At 47.8% G+C, this 19,017-nt stretch overlaps 6 protein-coding genes across 6 annotated transcripts; 4 read left to right on the top strand and 2 right to left on the bottom strand.

Moving 5' to 3' along the window:
* Nucleotides 1–314: 314 nt before the first annotated feature.
* On the bottom strand, nucleotides 315–1,928 carry N7466_009979 (PRKCSH domain-containing protein; the record flags this gene model as incomplete). The annotated part of the gene is made up of 2 exons (XM_057169368.1): nucleotides 315–1,745; nucleotides 1,812–1,928. The coding sequence occupies 2 exons, from the start codon at nucleotides 1,926–1,928 to the stop codon at nucleotides 315–317; spliced, it is 1,548 nt and encodes a 515-aa protein (XP_057016759.1).
* Nucleotides 1,929–2,897: 969 nt separating this feature from the next.
* Nucleotides 2,898–4,022, top strand: N7466_009978 (pirin family protein; the record flags this gene model as incomplete). The annotated part of the gene is made up of 1 exon (XM_057169367.1): nucleotides 2,898–4,022. The coding sequence occupies one exon, from the start codon at nucleotides 2,898–2,900 to the stop codon at nucleotides 4,020–4,022; it is 1,125 nt and encodes a 374-aa protein (XP_057016758.1).
* A 319-nt stretch (nucleotides 4,023–4,341) lies between these two features.
* rad7 (uncharacterized protein) lies at nucleotides 4,342–6,474 on the bottom strand (the record flags this gene model as incomplete). Its single annotated transcript, XM_057169366.1, has 4 exons — nucleotides 4,342–5,363; nucleotides 5,443–5,608; nucleotides 5,674–6,200; nucleotides 6,378–6,474. The coding sequence occupies 4 exons, from the start codon at nucleotides 6,472–6,474 to the stop codon at nucleotides 4,342–4,344; spliced, it is 1,812 nt and encodes a 603-aa protein (XP_057016757.1).
* A 723-nt stretch (nucleotides 6,475–7,197) lies between these two features.
* On the top strand, nucleotides 7,198–10,571 carry N7466_009976 (DNA repair protein RAD16; the record flags this gene model as incomplete). Its single annotated transcript, XM_057169365.1, has 10 exons — nucleotides 7,198–8,055; nucleotides 8,113–8,442; nucleotides 8,499–8,607; nucleotides 8,667–8,741; nucleotides 8,797–8,855; nucleotides 8,919–9,139; nucleotides 9,200–9,246; nucleotides 9,314–9,440; nucleotides 9,503–10,255; nucleotides 10,340–10,571. The coding sequence occupies 10 exons, from the start codon at nucleotides 7,198–7,200 to the stop codon at nucleotides 10,569–10,571; spliced, it is 2,811 nt and encodes a 936-aa protein (XP_057016756.1).
* A 751-nt stretch (nucleotides 10,572–11,322) lies between these two features.
* On the top strand, nucleotides 11,323–13,159 carry N7466_009975 (C2 domain protein; the record flags this gene model as incomplete). Its single annotated transcript, XM_057169364.1, has 2 exons — nucleotides 11,323–12,068; nucleotides 12,154–13,159. 2 exons carry the CDS (start codon nucleotides 11,323–11,325, stop codon nucleotides 13,157–13,159), a joined length of 1,752 nt encoding a protein of 583 aa, XP_057016755.1.
* Nucleotides 13,160–14,194: 1,035 nt separating this feature from the next.
* N7466_009974 (putative ARF GTPase activator (Csx2)) lies at nucleotides 14,195–17,885 on the top strand (the record flags this gene model as incomplete). The annotated part of the gene is made up of 4 exons (XM_057169363.1): nucleotides 14,195–14,258; nucleotides 14,330–14,460; nucleotides 14,513–16,428; nucleotides 16,499–17,885. The coding sequence occupies 4 exons, from the start codon at nucleotides 14,195–14,197 to the stop codon at nucleotides 17,883–17,885; spliced, it is 3,498 nt and encodes a 1,165-aa protein (XP_057016754.1).
* Between the last annotated feature and the right edge of the window lie 1,132 nt (nucleotides 17,886–19,017).

Below are 19,017 nucleotides of genomic sequence, written 5' to 3'. Positions count from 1 at the left end.
TTAGTACGACCCCCACTCGGGGCCCGGCATTATGGGGCATCTGACGTCTTTGGGCATGAAACTAACCGGCTGTTCCTGACGTTATGTTTTTCTTCTTCACTTAATGAATCTTTGCTTGATTGGTTGACAATTTCAAAATGGAATGGGTAAATTTTGTTTGTAGTAGTATGCATCGGGTATTGACTGTGTATTCTCGCAAATGCTAAACAAGAGAGACAAAAAAAGAGAGAGAGAGAGAGAGAGAGAGAGAGACCGAGAGCGGAAACCCCATTCATAATAAATCCCTTTGACTATACATGAACTTCAGATCCTTCTCATAGCTCGTCTTTGAAGGTTTCCTGGCTACCTTCTGAATCCTCAGGCTCTGAATCAGCGCTTTCCACTTCATCTCCAGATGTGGGTTCTTTCATCTTAGGCTTCTTCGGCTCATGGGATGATGCATCTTGGGCCGGGGCTGTTTGTTCTTTTCCCTTTTTGCTCTGATGCTTCTCAGCTGTTGCGTCTGAGTCGGTTTCCTCGTCAATTCCATCCAGATGGCCTTTGAATGTGATAGCACCGTTAACCTCCACGGCCTCAAGTATCCAGTCACTGCCATGAGAGATCTCCTCAAGCTTTTGTTTTAGCTCCTCAAGTTTTTCCAAGTCAAGGTCGTATTTCTTTAATGCCTGCTTAGACAGTTGCTTTACCTTGCCATTCTCTCTCTTTGCAACCACCTCGACGTGTTCCTCGCCAGCTGAAGCCACGCGGCCCTTTTCAATCTCCTTGCCGTCCATCCCAACAAGCTGGCGACCTCCAACCACAATTCCACCCACAATCTGAATCTCCGATTGAGTTGTTGCTTCTTCAACTAATCGCTGGGCCAGGTACCATTGTTTGGCATCCTCCCATCCAGGAACATCCTCGGGCATGAGGATCTCACGACATTCAATGTTGTGGACCTCGTCCTGCTGGGGTGACATAAAGGCAACATCATCGCAGAGACGGGGGGTGTAGATGACCATCAGGTAAGAGCAGGTAGTGAGCTCTTTGATCCAGCCGATTTGGTCCGTTGACTGTGGGTGACAGTGGAATTGTACCTCCACCTGGCGCTCGCGGCCTGTCAGGTCGCACTTGGTGCCACCCTGTAGGTGCTGCACGAGGTACCGTGAGCCACCTTTGGCGTGTAGCTCTGCGATATCAGTTCTAGGCGCCGCCTGTTGACCGGCCTTTTCTTCTTTTTTATTCTTCTTGTCAGCGGGGAATTGCCCCAAAATAAAGGAATGCGTATGAGGGTCCTCCACGGGTGGGTAGGAGGGCGCTCCACGGCCGGCTGGCAATGCATGAAACTGCTTGATCTTCTGCTGGTAGCAAAAAGAGTATGACCACCAACCAGAGACATAGTACATGCATTTGCCTTCCATCTCCCGTAGAAGCTCAAGTCCCCGATCTGTTGCGCGTGCAAGTTCCTTTTGCTCGTCTGCTTCGCTTGGCTTTTGGCCGGCTGTTGAGTTGGCCTGATCTTGCTCCACTTGCGGTATTTGGCAAAGAAGCCTTCGGTCATCCAAGATCATTTCTTCGTAGGTGAATATTGGCGTTTGTGGCTTTTCGCCTTCTCGAGTGGCATCATCAGCGTGGTCCTTGCCTGTGTAGATTTGAGGGTCATTCTGGGCATGCTGTGATCCATCCACCTCCGATTCGAGTTGTATACGAAGTAGGTCTTCAGCTTGGGAATGGAGAATGTATTCATCTGGATATTGCACTTGGAACTATAAGGAAACATCAAGGTTAGCTTCAAAAGAATACTAGATTGTGTGATTTGAAGCTCAGTGTACCTGCGGATATGCCAGAATATCATCGTATATATTGAATGATCGCTTGCGCGCCCATGCCCCAGATACAGCACATGATAGCACAAGGCATGGGGTCAGAATCAATCTTGATTGTCGCATGTTTCTATGAATCTGGGGTGGTGGTGGAAAAGACAAGTTGGTTCTGTTTGTTCCTGCCAAGATAAATCGGGATTTGGCGTCAGTAGAAGAAAGAATCAGATGCCATGAGAAAATCAGAGAGGACAGTATTTTCCAAGATCAAAGGCGCTAAGCAATAGATGGTGAGCTCATTCAATCGGCGTTCCAGCGCGTTGGGAGAGTGAGTACGGGCGGAGAGCGGGAGCTGCTCCGTGGCCTTATCTGATAGCGATGGCAATGCGCCCGTAGACTTAGTACTAGTTATTTACTTACTCGTATATCAAATCAAGGTCCACCTCTTAACAATTTTCGATGGCTAATAGCTGCTATGAATCGTTTTCTAATTGAATAAAAAATTTGTCTACAGCGGCATGAATTTAAATCTAATGATGATACTATAGTTACATAGATTGTATTTTCTGTATTAGTATGCTCAAGTTCTCTATTTAATTGTGTCGATACCTAGTACATCACTGATCTCATCCTTATATAGTACTCTTTAGATATCTTTAACCTCTTCTAATTGAATTTTTCATAACAGTCTATTGATCGTGTGTCTATCTATATCTATCGAACTCCTTGGAAAACTGATCTACGCTCAACATTGAACAGGTGACCAAATACCCATTAAGCACGTGATCTGGTTATGTGATATCGGAGTTTTACGCCTTGGGTTTATGGTGTCGACACTAGTCCTGATTTGGCTCTGTTAGTCTAACCCAAAGTAGTTTAGCGTATGCTGACTGCCCTCTTGGTAATGCGCAATGCGGGATTTGTGGATTCATGTCAAATGGCTGACTGATGTCTTGCAAAGCATCCGTTAAGCTGCTTTTGCAGCATTTATGAAGCATTGACTAACGCTGACTTTTGACATTTATAGTTCTACAAATCTGCGCTCTGCTCGAAACTTCGATTCTATCAAGCAGACATATTTAAAAAGCCTCCATATCCATGAAGTTTATTATTTCTCTTCTGATTTGCATCACAGCAGCTATCTTTGCCTATCATCCCTCAATCCAAGACTCCCTTGTCGCATACTTGCACCAAAAGGCACCAGAAAGCTTGTCACACTTGTTTGAAAAAACCAACAGCAATACCGTCGTACCTTCTACTTCTCCTATCGACATAGAATCATTCACCCCCGTCATCCTACCAATCACCAGCATGTCTACCCCTCGTGCAATCCGTCAAGTTTTCCTTGCCATTGAGCAATCGGAGGGTGCAGGTGCGCGCGTCCGCCGCTCAATTGGCACCCCCAAGTTGCGAAACTTCAGCCCTTTCCTCATGTTGGATCACTTCACCATTGGCAAGGGCGCCGGCTTCCCCGACCACCCCCACCGCGGCCAAGAGACAATCACCTATCTGCTCTCTGGTGGTGTCGATCATGAAGATTTCGATGGGAACAAGGGTACTATCGGACCCGGAGATCTACAGTTCATGACTGCCGGCCGTGGCATCATGCATGCCGAAATGCCCCACGAGAACCCCGACGGCAGCCCCAACGTCGGCATGCAGCTGTGGGTTGACTTGCCCCAGAAACTGAAGATGTGCGAGCCCCGCTACCGCGATCTGCGCTCTACAGAGATCCCCATCGCCAACGCCGATGATGGCCGCGTCACCATTAAGGTTATCTCGGGCCAGTCTCATGGCGTTGATTCCGTCCGGGATCTGGCGTACACCCCTGTCTGGATCTTGGATGTTACGGTCCGCCCTGGTGGTCGTATCTCTCAAACGCTGCCTCAGGGTTGGAACACTTTTGTTTACACTTTGTCTGGTACTACCATTTTTGGATCTAATGATTCCACCAAGAAGGTGAAGGAGTTCCACAATGTGGAGTTCGAGCAGGCTGGTGACTTTATTGAGGCCTCTGTCCCTGATAATGCTGACCAGGAGGCCCGCTTCCTGATCGTCTCTGGTCAACCGCTGGATCAGAAGGTGGTTCAGTATGGTCCCTTTGTGCTCAACAGCCAAGAAGAGGTTCGCCAGGCCATGATTGATTATCAAACTGCTTCAAATGGATTTGAAAAATCGCGTGGCTGGGAGAGTGAGATTGGCAAGCGCATGGGTGCCTACTAATAGCTTGTTGATACATAGTTATAGAATGTGTATATCATGGGTGATATTTTGGCGTTTTAGATATATAGGGTGTGTTTATGTGGATAAGTTTCGATGAATAACAATGAATAACGATCTTATTACTTTAATGCTAGATACTATAAAAATATAGTCGCAAGTCATAATCTCTTGGTCCGATGTTTCCTTCCCTTCTCTCACATACTGGGCGGTCCATCTTGTCTTAACTTGCCACTAACTCGGGATCATGATAAAGCGATTCACATCCCAGGCTGTCCCATATAATAATATCCTACCTGGGATGAATTAAAGGCTCGGGCGATTAGACGATCTCTTTCTGAGCAACCCCATCGACTGTTAACTTGGCACCTAGCGTGCCAATAACTGCCACGCCTTTAGGCACCCGTAGATCTCGAATTTTGAGACAACCAAAGACGACAATTTTCTTGAGAGCGGGGCAACATCTGAAAATACACTGTATGATGTAGTCATCAACAGGGGCATTGAAAGCGAGGTCAAGGGACTTGAGTTCAGGGTATCGCTTGTTTTCGGCGAAGACTTCCTCATATGCGGCGTGTGATATATGACGGCATGAGGTGACTTTCAAATTTTGGAGTTTTAAGCCCGAGTGCTCCATTAGGGCAATGAATCCACCAGAGGCAAGACCTACGGCCTCAGAAGGGCCATGAGGGTTAGCCATATCCACGTCCCGGAGACCACTAAAGTCTACAAATCTCAAGCCCGGATTGGACCAGCCACGAAAAAGGTCAGCCATGGCCTTGTCGGTGATAATTGCATTGTCAGCGATCCGGAGCTTGGAAAGTTCTCGGCAGTGCTCGTGGATGTGTTGGACTAGCCTGTCATCTGCAAGCTGAAAACTTTCCAGAGAAAGAGAGTACAAATTAGGCCCGAGGTGAGCAATCGCCTGCAGTAGAGGCTCAGGTTTCGTTTCCCGAGTGAGATGTAGCGACAAATGCTGCAAAGTCTTCATGGTCGAAATTGCCTCAATCGTCTTGTCTCCAAGTTTGTCAAGATATTTTAACTTCAAACGCCGAAGATTAATGCAGTTCTTGCTCATAACCTCGGCGGTTTCGTCATCAAAGGCAGAATCGAGGTTCCACAGCTTCAGGCTTTGTAGCTGCGGGCCAATTTTGGTGAATAATTGGCGCCAGCAAGTATCAGTGACGAGATTTGGCGAATTCAAATGCAGATCCTGGATCTTCGTGTCACGGTCCATCAAGTATTCAAAAACTGGATCTTTCATGGCAGTGACAAATCTAAGATTTAGTCGAGTCAAAGCCGGCATGGTAGCCAGGATTTTATGGAAATCGTCGGTTTGTAGTTCTGCTTGGAGATTAGATCGCTGATCATGTAATGCAAATGTAGACTGTTGAAGTCAATGCAGTTAGGGAACAACACTTACTAGCGCAGTCATAGATATTCAGCTCTTTGTGCTCGGGCCGCAAGAAAAGATCCAGAGTCCTCTGCGTCACGGCACGATTCCGCGACAAAATTTGGCTAAGTCGATGCATCACGAGCGGAGGAAGGTCTCCAAATTCTTCCACATCATCGATATTATCAGCAACTTTCTGGAAAAGAAAGCAAGTTAGTGATCCGAAACTTTTTGTATCATGAAGAATTTCTAGAAACCTACTTTGATACACGTCTCTAGCAAGCTTCGAGAGCCGGGGGTAGCAAACCCATCCAGGAGCTTGCTTTGGTTCTTACGACGACCGATTCCCGCAATTCGCTTTTTAACTGGGGCTTTTTTGTCCCCATCAATCTGCTTTTTAGAGCAAGTGGCGCATAGAAGGCCCCCATCTGGACCCGCCTTGCTGTAGGAAGTGACTGTGAAGCGCTTGCCGCAGACCTCACAATTCGCCAGCTGGCCTGGATTCGGTCGATGTTTCTCCTTTATCATTTCATCTGCCAGAATATCGTCGTCGTCATCGGGCTCCCCGGCGCGTCGAGCTTTGCGACGGGCAAATTCCTTGCTCGTTTTAATCTTCTCGATGGCTTGCATTCGCTTCCGCTTTCGGGTTTTCTCTTCGGGGGACTCTGGCTGTGGTGCTTCTGGCGATAATTCATTCTGATAGTCTGCGTCTTCGGCTTGTTCGGCTTGTTCGGCTTCTTCTTCGGCCGCCTGACGCGCAGCCTCCGCAGCTCGGCGGTCATAATCATCTCGGATTTGCGCGGCGGAAATGTTATTTGACTATTGATTTTTTTTTTGGTCAGTGATAGATTTTCATTAAAAATGTAAAGGTCAACATACGGCAAGGAAGTCTGTTAAAGCGGATTGTCTACAACAGTGGTGTTAGTATAATGCGATACCCCAGACTAGGAAGGATGAAGTCATACGGGCCCCGGATACTGCCTGAGCCTCTTGCCCGTCTACCAGCCCTGTGCTGGATGTCAGTTTAGCTGGAAATGATGACAGGCAAGAATAAACGTACATTTTGCAGGAGATGAATTCAAAGATAGGTGGCAAAAAAGCGAGCGGATTGTTGATGGATGCTGCAGGTCACAGGGTTCGTGGCAATTTCGCGTTGCACTTAACGCGAGCCTCTTATCGAAAGCCCCGATAAGTATAGCAGGATCACGATTCAACAAAGTCACGGAAGAAGAAGGAACCAGTTTGAAGATAAAAGTGAATGAGTCAAACTGATTCCAAATTCAATTTCGGATTGAAAGTTTGGTAATGGCGAAAAAAAAAGATCAGTGATCCGACCAAATGAAAAGTTTTCCTGGTTCAGGCACGATCGATCCAACTCCGATCTCTTACTCTCACTTCTCTCTTTTCTTTGCCCCCCCCCCCCCCCTTTCTCACTACCCTTTCGCCTCTTTATTTCCTGACATTCGTTATCAAAGTGTTTTTTTGCGTTACATACTTACCCTCGGCCTTGTTTATTGTTTCATCTGTCTCTCGGCGAAGGACCTTCGTCTCACGCGACTGGGGTTTGACTTGGTGATACGGTCTAGGCCCTCAACTCAACTTGGTATCTATTCGCTTCTACCTATTCACCTACAAATTCGCTAATTTGACTCCCTTCAAGTTCATTTTATGCAGTCCGATCCCAAATAAACCCCTGATATCGTCGATCCCCCGCAATCTTCATCCCGGCCATCCGTTCACTCCGCATCCTTTATCATTAAAGCACGCTCATTCACTGTTTACACCATGAGAACCCGAAGAAGCATTGCTCTGGACTCTGAAGCTGGACCCCTTGATTCTACGTCATTGAATAATCCATCGACGGTGGAGCCCCTGCAAGTGAGCGGGTCTTCTCATTCCAAATCAGGTGGTCGCGTCATCAAAGATTCCGAAGATGAGGGTTCCGATGCCCTTGATATCGACACTGCCATGGACCAATATCCATCAGCAAGTATTGAGGTGGTGGTCCCTATCAAAAAGCATGAATCCCCAATGGATTCCTCTCGGAGCTCTCTGGGTGTTCTCTCAGCTGACGGAGTGACCGGTTACAACACCCCCGCCACCAGCGTGAGTGCAACAGATTTCACTAAACCTCGGGCACGGGTCAATGCATCAGCTCGTGCGCAGCAGCTGCGCGTAACTAGAGCGTCCCGTGCAACTCAGAGGGGAACCAAAAGGTCGGTTGACGAGATGGTACCAGAGGCCATCAAGACCATGGATCGTTTCCAACTGGATGCAGCGCTGGCTCGTGCTCTTCAAGAGGAAGAATACGACCAGCCGCAGCCCACTAAAAGACAGAAACTTGCCCCAAGGGCTACTCGTGCAAACGTGCAAGTTAAGACCAATGAAAAGGCATATGATATGTCAGATCTGGAAAGCTTACCAGAACTGAATGATTATTCCTCCGAAGAACTTGACTACAGTGAAAGCGGTATTTCAGATGCGATTGAAAGTGACGTGGATGAAGAGCTTGATACTGTACCGGCAAGCCGGGCGCCATATTCGCGGACAAGACCATCCATCGTTCCTTTCGGCTTCCCGCGTAATGACGAGGATGATGGATCGCTACCACCTACCTGGGAAGAGCAACGGAAACTTCGACGTGTAAGTCCGTACCTTTCAAGCTGGCTTGCAGGCTAAATTTAGCTGACATCTTTCTAGAAAATAGCCGATCGGAAGAAGTTGGAGAAGCAGCATCCAATTATTAAGACCATGTGGGATGATCTCAAGGCTGAGCCCAAAATTGCCCCAAAGCAAGCAAAGCAACCAGAGTCGATCACTCGTAAACTGAAACCATTTCAGTTAGAGGGTTTGAACTGGATGATGGAGCAGGAAAAGACCGCGTACAAAGGTGGTCTTTTGGGCGATGAGATGGGAATGGGAAAGACAATCCAGGCGGTTTCTCTGATCATGTCCGATTTTCCGCAACCTAATCCGACCCTCGTCCTTGTACCCCCAGTCGCTTTGATGCAGTGGGTATCTGAAATCAAGGTTTGGATTGATGCTCTTAACCTCTCTGGCTCACTTCAGCTCACCACTCTCACCAGGAATACACCGATGGCAAATTAAAAGTCCTCGTTTACCATGGCTCAGACTCCAAGGTCAAAAAGCTCACCGTATCGGATATTCGAAAATACGACGTGATTATGATCTCTTGTACGTTCGTCTCTTATATGTGCACATTCTCGTGGTTCTTTGGCTAATATCCCCTTAAGACTCGAGTCTGGAGTCCATGTTTCGAAAGCAAGAGAAGGGCTGGGCTCGTATCGGTGGAGTTGTCAAAGAGGACAGTAAGTTTATACCATATGGATGCCTCCAAAGTATCCACATGCTCACAGTTAAAAGGCGTCATTCATGCAATTCATTACCACCGGCTTGTGCTGGATGAAGCGCATAGCATCAAGGTAAAACTATTATTGTCATCTTCCATTCCTACTAGTTATTGATATTCTAACACTGGAATTTAGCAACGTACGACTGGTGTTGCCAAGGCCTGCTTTGCCCTGCAAGCCACCTACAAATGGTGTCTGTCTGGCACTCCGGTGCAGAATCGCATTGGCGAGTTTTTCTCCCTGCTCCGTTTTCTTCAAGTCCGCCCATTTGCTTGCTATTTCTGTAAGCAATGTGATTGTTCACAGCTTCAGTGGACTGCAAACAAGCAAGGCCGTTGTACAGAATGCAACCACACGTATGTACTCGGAGAAGAAGCCCAGTGCGATATCTCCAATTTTTAACATTCTTCTTGTAGGGGCTTCAATCACATCTCGATTTTCAACAAGGAAATTCTCAATCCAAGTAAGTTTACATCTTCGTTCGGTGCGACTTCTATGCCGGAGCAAAGACTAATTCAGATATTTGATAGTCACGGAGGGAAAAACAAAAGAGGAGCGAAAGTCAGGGTTGACGAAGCTTCGCCTCATTACTGACCAAATTATGTTGCGCCGGATGAAACAAGAGCATACGTCGTCAATGGAGCTCCCGCCGAAGAGGTAAGCAGTGATCCATATCCCCATGCCTTTAAATTTCGAAGCTAAACAAGGGTCTTTTGCAGGATCATCATCCGCAATGAATTCTTTGGCGAGATTGAACATGATTTCTCGCGTAGTATCATGACCAACTCGACTCGGAAGTTCGACACATATGTCAGTCAAGGTGTCATGCTAAATAATTATGCGAATATTTTTGGTTTGATCATGCAGATGCGCCAGGTGGCCAATCATCCCGACCTCATTCTCAAGAAACATGTTGAGCCTGGGTTCAACATTCTTGTATGTCGAGTGTGTGATGAACCCGCTGAAGACGCTATCCGATCTCGTTGTCGACATGAATTCTGTCGTAAATGTGTGAGGGATTACATCCACTCCTTCGATGAGAGTTCGACGGTGGATTGTCCACAGTGTCATATTGCTCTTTCCATCGATCTCGAGCAACCGACCATCGAACAGGCGGAAGAGACGGTGAAGAAAAACTCGATCATCAATCGTATCCGCATGGAAGATTGGACCTCCTCAACTAAGATTGAAACTCTGGTGTATGAACTTTACCAACAACGGAACAAGAGTCATACCCCAAAGTCGATTATCTTCTCACAATTCACATCCATGTTGCAGCTTGTGGAGTGGCGTCTACGTCATGCAGGATTCAACACGGTCATGCTGGATGGAACGATGACCCCCGCACAAAGACAGAGGTCAATTGAGCACTTCATGACAAACCCTGAGGTGGAAGTGTTTCTGGTTTCTCTGAAAGCCGGTGGTGTTGCCCTTAATTTAACGGAAGCATCCCGAGTGTTCATAGTTGATCCGTAAGTTTTTATTCCGTATCCTTCTTGGGGTTCTTTGGGGAGGGGTTGGTCAGATGTAGATCTTTTTGCTGACATTGCGTACAGATGGTGGAACCCTGCAGCAGAATGGCAAAGTGCCGATCGAAGTCATCGCATTGGTCAACAGCGGCCCTGTGTGATCACTCGGCTCAGCATTGAAGACTCGGTCGAGTCTCGAATTGTTCAATTGCAAGAGAAAAAGGCCAACCTCATTCGAGGCACTATCAATAAGGATCAAGATCAGGCTCTTGAGAAACTGACCCCTGAAGACATGCAATTCCTCTTTCGGGGTTCTTAGTGATTCCCGATTTCCCGATCCGCCACCATCAAAATCTCGGAGATTGGCCCCGACGTCACCAAAGGAGTACGCGCATGGTTTTTCTCCACTTTACACGATATGTCCCTTCACGAACCTCTTTTTGCTTGGACCTTTTTTTTTTTTTTTTTTTTTTTTTTTCTACATCATTCCCCCAGTTTGCGTACAGTTTCTTGTTTCTTGTATCTTGTATTTTCCCTCCCTTGGTTTTCTTCTTTTCATGCTTGGTCTTCCCTTGGTCTTTTGGTTAACTGTATAAAATAGAGAAACATTCAATGTTAGAAGTTTTTGTTCAACCCCCACTAAAAAAGACATTCTGGACCATTTTCTCTCAATCAGATCTACAAATCTATTCTTAGGCGATCAGAACAAATGACTCTGTGGCGCTCTTATTTACTTAGATTTATGAGATCATAATCCATAGATAAACGGAATTCTCGTACAAGTATGTTATAAGTAGTTTGGCTGTTGCCTGGTAAGGCTGAATCTTGGCCCAGTCTTGGCCTTCCTCGGCATTTTTCACTCCACCAAACTTCCTTGGAATCAATCAAATTTGACCTTTGGGTACTTTCTCCCCCACTATTAACCCCCCCACCCCCCATATCTTCTACTCCTTATTATTACTGCTTTATCATTATTGCCAGTAGTTTATCATATATCGGATGATGAACCTTTTTTTGTTTTTCACTTGGGCTTAAATTCATTTAGCTTTCCTTCCCCCCCCATCGCAATCATGGCCTCCCATCCGGTCGACAAATACGCCCCTAAGCTGGTCGAGAAAGCCGACAAGCTACAATCTCGGCTGACTATGAACGATGAACACTCAAAGCCCGCTGGAGGATACGATGCGACTCCGATACCACATGCGCCACCGGGCTATACCGTCAAGTTTACCTTTCACCGTGGTGTTGATCTCCCCGTCGCAGATTTCGGCAGTTTCTCCTCCGACCCCTATGTCGATGCACAACTGCAGGTGGATTTGCCCCGGCGTCATAAGCAGGATCCCATGACGAGTTTTCGAACACCAACCGTACGTAAAAATATGAATCCCATATGGAACAGCGAATGGATCGTCGCAAATGTGCCGGCATCGGGGTTTTTACTCAAGGCCCACCTGATGGACGAAGATCCGGCGGATCATGATGACAAACTGGGAATTGCATTCATTGAGGTGCCCGCTTTGGAAGGTTGGAAAGGATTCAAAGAGCAATCATTCAAGGTCAAAAAGCGTTTCGGCAGCAAACGAGTCTATGTCTTTACCAATGTCTCCGCCTTTGCCACCCGTCATCACAAGGAGTCTTTCTTGATCATGAGTATCGAGTGTTTAGGCCGAACACCAGGGACGGAAGGTGGTCAAATGTATACCCTTGGCCCGAATTATTGGTTCAAGCACTTTTCGCCTCTCATTGGAAGACTTACAGGGACAAAGGATCACGTCAAGGCTCTTGATGGGAATGGCAAGCCTATCAGTCGTTACAAGTACGTTGCTCTCGCCAAGAATGCCTTTTTTTTCTTGGTGTATTTATGATGTGTGAAGCCTTATTGACAAACAACCCTTCAATAGCTTCCAAGCCATTCAGATGCAACTTCGCGGTCCTGTCCCGGCGGATTTGTATCATCGCTATGTTGAATTCAGGCCATTTGTGGCAGGCATGTTTCAAGCGCGAAGTCTCCGGGGCCGAATCCTACACAAGGCTCTCCATCATCAACATCAGCGCATCTACAATTTCGATCGTAGTACTCTGGATGGCGCATTTCCCGAACCTTGTTCCGAGTTCGCGCAGAAGTTCCTGGAATTCACTAGCTGGGGTCAGAGTGGGCGGATCTTCACCTACGTGATCACGTTGGACGGGAAATTTCGATTCACCGAGACTGGCAAGGAGTTTGGAATCGACCTACTAAGCAAGCATACGATGCATAGTGATGTTTCGATATACATTGCTTACTCGGGAGAATTCTTCGTGCGCCGGATCATTCACCGTCATCGCCGCCAATCCCCGCCGTCCCACACGGAGACTACCGGCGGTGACTTCCCCGTGGAAGAGGATGAGGAGAACGAGATGCCTGAAGAGTTGCGGGAGACATCAACAGAACCATCGGACTACGAACTCTTCATCGATAATGACAGCGGAACGTATCGACCTAATTCCGAAAAACTCCCGCTTCTGAGGGAGTTTATCATGTCCAACTTTCCGGGTTTGAACGTTTCCACTCTGGATTGTCAAGCGGATGCCGAGCGAATGAACCAGATGAAGAATGAGCAACGGGAAGTCAAAAAATCCCAGGGTCAACTCGTCACCTATCTCCAGCAGAGTAGTGTTTCCGACCTCTCTATCTCCAGTTCCGATGAGGATGAGCTCAATGAACGCAGCGGTCAGGCCCCTCGGCGAGGGAACATTTCTCGAAGGGTGCATGAGATGCGCGATATGAAAGGCCAAATGATGAAGTGGGTTGAGGCTGATGGGCATGCCGCTCGTCCTAAGCACCGTTACTCCAGTCGCGAGCGAGCTGCATCTACGAGTGAGATGCACTCCGGCACCCGCACTTCCAAGATCAATGCGGTTGCCTAAGAGGTTTTTTTTTCCATCTCGTCTTGATGGGCTCATATCTCTTTTGTTCTTCTCTTTCTCTCATTTTCTTTTCTTTTTGCTCCGTTAATTTTCTTCACTCGCCTCGGGCTGGAACCGAGTAATTTAATGATGTTCACGATGGGGTGATACGCTTATTAGGTGTAATGGGATGTACATTAATTCGTGATTATGTTTAAAGCTCGTAATGCGGTTTGTCTTTGACTTTCCAGGATGATCTATTTTTCTTATAAGTATCCAATACATACTAGTATGTGTGGATTTACCTAGAATGGACTAAGTAATACTAAAGATATACATCTATGTATTGCACATGACTGGCAGCCTAAGAATGTCTAGGGCTATGTATATCCAAGCTGCCTTGTGGTTTCCAAGGATCTACTAGTAGCCACTGTGAGTATAATAAATATGTATGTTTCAAATGTTATATATCTCTCTTCTTTATTACAATAACTTGGCTTTCAATAATCTGTTCTCTCTGATATCTCCAATATTGGGGCTGAAACCACAGACTTGTCATCCCCTCTTTCTCACCCGTGCTCTTACTCTAAGGGGGCAAAAGACCACTCAAGTGATCAAAGAAAAAAAAAAGAAAAAAAAAAAGAATAGCCTTGGTTATTGAACTACAATTTACTTATACCCCTTCCAAAAACCGACAATAAAACCCAGATAAAGGGCCCCCAAAAAAAGGGGGTAAGAAGAAACGAAAACTCCGAAACAACAAGAAACTCCACTGTTGTTCGATCTCCGAGCCATACATATCCACCCCCTCCTTCATCGAACGCGATCAACCCGATCCCAAGCTTCGACTCCACCGCCCCCCTCTTCTTTCTCCCAAAAAAATACACCTTTTTCTCTCTCTTTTCTTAACCTGGATGACGGATATCTTTCATTGCTTGCTTTGTTCTTTCTAAGGGCCATCCGACTGCAGCGCACCTTGTCGATGGCCGATTGGCCCGGTGCTTGTCCAGATCCCTTCTCGCGCCGTGGTCTAATTTTTGTGGTGACTGCGCCATCATGGGCAATGTCGGCAGCCGTCTCGACGAGGCGGGGAATCTGTTCTTCAAGGACCAGAATCGATGTATGTCAAAGTCCTGTCCGGTCCAGAGAAGTGCTGTGGGATCGCGACGCTGATGAAATCCTTTGTTCTAGTCTCGATCGCTTCCATCACCATAAGCAACTCTAGGCGTCGCCTGTTGACCTTATCCCCCAACGCATTCCCGGCAGTCAGATATGTAGCCAAGCGGGATGTAGGCGATGATGCTCCGGTCGAATATATTCAGGTACTTGAAACCCGATCGTCTCATTGATTCCGACCAAACATGCGCTCCGCAGACGCAGACGCAGGTGCAGGTGCAGACACAAACTAACAGCTCCACCAAAATACAGGATCCTGACGTCCCTTCCACGGCTCCCACGCCCACTTTCTTATTACGTCTTGCAAACGATGAGGAACTGATCTTCAACTTTACCTTTATCCTTCGTCAAACACAAACAAGCAACGCCACCGGATCCACCGTCAATGGTGTCTCGACCTCACTCCCGGAAGTGAGCGACACCGTCCTAAATGGACTGACCTTTGCCCATGCGTCGAACTCCAAAGAACTCGATAACCTCATCACACGGGAGTTTCACGCAAATCCCAATCTACAAAACAACTCTAACGTGCAACTTATCGGAGACTTTTCGACAGAGGGCACCCCTTCGGTATCATTTGAGTGGTCCTGGACATGGAAGCCCCCTAAGGGAACAGAAGACAAAGGAGGCGGTTGGCGAAACAGCTGTAGCCTGTTGGATTATGACCAGAGGACTAACCGCTTGAATACTCTTGCTCACTTCTCCTTCTGGGTGCACAACTCGGTGCGGTTGCTCCCGAGTCCCCGGATAATGTCGCCCAACCTCGAGTTACCGGTACCTCCGCGCAGCCGTGTTCCTTCCACCCAGTCCACGGTGTCTCATTTCAGCGACCCGGATATCTCTCATCAAGGTATTCCTTCGATCACTCCACCCGAGACGGCAGATGGGGCGCCTGCCCCCCCTCCCCCGACACAGCCCCCACCCCCACCCCCTGTGAAAGTCGATCTGCCACATTCCCGACCTGGTGATGATATGAGTCTTGTTGAAGATGGCCCGCTGTTTCGAGCGACAATGAAAGCCCTGGAGCAGAAAACTGGCAACATGCGCGCGAAAACGAAGAAGGTGCTCAAGAAGGCCGAGGCAGCTCAACAGGCTCAGGCATCCTGCAATGAAGCCATGGAAGCCTTTCTGGGGTCCCTGGGTGATGCATCAACTGCCAATGGCAATGCTATTCAGCCTGCTTTAGACCATTATTTTGAAAGAATCGCTCGTCAGATTTTGACCTACGAGCAACTGAACACGCTTCAGTTACAAAAACTTGTCATCGAACCACTTATAAAGGTCTATCATAATGATATTAAACAAGCCGAATCGAAGAAAAAAGACTTTGATGAGGAGAGTCGTGACTACTATGCCTATGTCAGCCGATATCTTGGCCAGCGGCAGGACTCACTCAAGGAAAAGAAGCGCGCCGAGAGTGACTCGAAATACCAGGTCAAGCGGAGAAACTTTGAGCTTAAACGGTTTGATTATTCTTCCTTCATGCAGGATCTACATGGAGGTCGCAAGGATCAAGAAGTGCTCTCGCACCTCACCAAGTACGCGGACTTCCAAGCCAAGAATTTCTTGGCAGCGGCCAAGAGAATCGAGGAAATGGTCCCGCAGCTGGATGCACTTATCTACGAAGTGAATCAAGCCGACAAAGAGTTCCAGTTTAAGCGAACCGAGCGCGAGGAGAAGCGCAGAGCCCTGGAAAAGAACAGTAACCCGTACCTTGAACCTGATGCCGTGACTGGTGGCACCAGTGTCTCAAACATATCCTGTGGAACTGCCAACGGGGCCGGTTCTGCGGAGACTGAACTGGGCCGGGCCGACAGCACGAGCTCCCAGCTCCGTGGCGTCATCAGCAACACTTCGTCAGTCTCATCCCAGGCCAACGCCGGGTCTGTCAGCTCCCAAGCTGGTGGTGGCTCTGTGCCTACAACTGGCGCTGGTCCCAATACTAGCACACCGAGCCAGAATCGTTTCAAAGGCATTCGGGATCTTGAAGAGCGTGATTCGCTCGGATCTGATCGTGCTGCTGGCCAGCAACGAAAAGAAGGATTGCTATGGGCTCTTTCCCGTCCAGGGTCACATATTGACCCAAAGGGTATCAACAAGCAGGCCTGGCACAAGTAAGTGACACACGCCCTGTCATCAGTAGTAAAACTATGCTAACAGGTTCTTTTTTTAACCCCGCCTTAGGTTCTGGATCGTGTTAGACCAAGGAAAACTTTCAGAGTACAGTAACTGGAAGCAAAAGCTTGACCTCCATATGGAGCCTATTGATCTTCGAATGGCCTCGGTTCGCGAAGCTCGAAATGCTGAGCGACGATTCTGCTTCGAAGTTATAACCCCACAATTCAAGCGAGTCTACCAGGCTACTTCGGAGGATGACATGGGGAATTGGATTCGCTCTATCAATAATGCACTCCAGAGTGCAGTGGAAGGTAGAGGAATGCCACCGGCACCCCAAGTCTCATCAAAGAACGAGGCATCAACCGGCCGTGACATTGGGTCTGTGTTGACGGGTAAAAGTTCGTCCGTATCTGGTCATCACTCGTATTCGAGCAGTTCTTCTGGGGCTGGTGTGACGCGTCGTACAACAGTTGGAGCACGACCTAGCTACGTTCGCAATGACAGCAACAATTATGAAGAGAACCCGTCACGACTACTACAGGCTGTGCGCGATGCAGACGAGGGGAACAATTGGTGTGCTGATTGTGGATCTTCCTCTAAAGTTGAATGGGTGTCAATCAACCTCGGAATTGTGCTGTGTATCGAGTGCAGTGGCATTCACCGATCTTTAGGAACACACATCTCCAAGATCCGATCATTGACCCTCGATGTGCATTCCTTCTCAAATGACATTGTCGAGATTCTTCTGCAGGTGGGCAACCGTGTTAGCAACATGATCTGGGAAAGTATGCTGGACCATTCGCTCAAACCGACCGCGGGCTCCACGCGGGAGCAGCGTCTCAAGTTCATCACCGCTAAATATGTTGATCGAACTTATGTCGAGCAACTACCATCTCCCCGGTCCCGGTTTGCAACCCCCAATGAAACCCTTCTCGCCTCGATCAAGCAGAATGACATCCAAGGTGTTCTGTACGGGTTAGCACTTCGAGCCAATGTAAACGTTCCAGATCGCTCCCGCAACACACACGCTGTATTCTTGGCTCTTGCTGCCGCCGACCCTGCTTCGCCTGGATCCACTCCCACCAGCCTCTCCGCCCGGTCTAACGCCAAGGCCATTCCTTTCCCCGTTGCCGAACTGCTGGTTCAGAACGGTGCGGAGATCCCCCCACAACCTCCTTCCATCCCCCTTTCTCCCGCTGCGCAGCTCTATCTCAGTCAACGGACTACACGGAATTCTGCATTCAGTGCGCCAACTCCTGCCACCAAGGCTGCTGCAAGTGATACCCTCGGGTCCCTACCCACCATTCGGGGCTCAAGCAGAGACAGTGCTGCTTCGTCCGCATCCCAGGTGCTTAATTCTGCCGACACGAAGGAGAAAGACAAGCTTTCCAAGCGAGGAAGCGCCGGCGCTCGATTCGCAGGGAAGGTGGCATCCCTTGGAATTGACCGATAATGTCCTCGGCATCCAGGGTACCGCGTCAATAATTCCTAATTATATCCATCGTAATGAGACTCACATGACCCCTCCCTTCTGATGATTCCTTTTCTGTGTATGACTTTGGTATTTTCTTTTTCGCTTCTTCTCTTCCTCTTTTGTTTGGCCTTTGGAAATCTTCCACGGCCACTTTTCCATCCTTTTCCCACCGAATAGTCATGTGCTTCTTTTTTACTTTTATTCATATCAGATTCAGTTGTTGGAATCTTGTCTTTGGAAAATTCCTATTGTGGTTTTGGTTTCGATTCTGGGTTTTCTCCTCTTGACTCCCACCTCCTCTTCCCCTTTATAGGGCTATTGATTTCTTGCATGGGTGCATATTTTGCATCTGAAACCACCCTCTCTCTGTCCATGTCACCATCTCTTTGGGACCAGGAATTGTATAGAGGGGGTTCTCCGTTATGTACTAATACCCTAGCGATGCCTTACTTCCCCTCATTCTCAACTTGACCTTTTTTCATTTGGCGTCTCGGTCCCATTCAAGTGTAATCTGTCGACTGGTTTGGTGGCTTTCTTGTTCCGAATTTGCTTTCTTTTGCGGCTGTACATACCACCTTGGGATGCCCCCCTTCTGTGAGAAAGAATGATTATCAATGGTCACATATAATGATTTGGTTGATTGATTTACGAAGTTCCTCGCTTGGTGAATATGGATGAGTATACTACTCTAATAGGTATTTGTTTCATCTAATGCTATAGAGCTTGTGACCTCGAAGAGCCATCTCCTGGATACGGGACCTTTTGTGTAATTGCTACTTAGGTATGCATATTATTACATATTGTAGTGTAAATCTGGACTTCAATGTTTACTCCAATGCCTCCTGCGTCTTACACTCCCCAAGTAGTCACCTGCACATGTGAAATTAGCCCTTTTTGACCTGATGACCTGGTTTGCTAAGCACCCAGATTAGTAGCCATTGGGGTATAGGGAGACAGGTGTACATGCCCGGCGCCTCTTCCGAGTGCCCAACGCATCAAGCTAGCGACACGTATAGACAGCCGCAGCAAATATTTCGTTGCCTGGAAGTGGCGATCTGCTCCCCTTGACTCATTCCATCTGCCCCATTAGGTGACTATGCCTGCCTTCTTT

This window comes from Penicillium verhagenii (genome assembly GCF_028828195.1).
Source record: "Penicillium verhagenii strain IBT 33310 chromosome Unknown utg000010l_segment0_segment0, whole genome shotgun sequence".
NCBI lineage: Eukaryota > Fungi > Ascomycota > Eurotiomycetes > Eurotiales > Aspergillaceae > Penicillium > Penicillium verhagenii.
The sequence above is the reverse complement of the archived record's forward strand: the minus strand, read 5'-3'. Positions and strand labels throughout refer to the sequence as shown.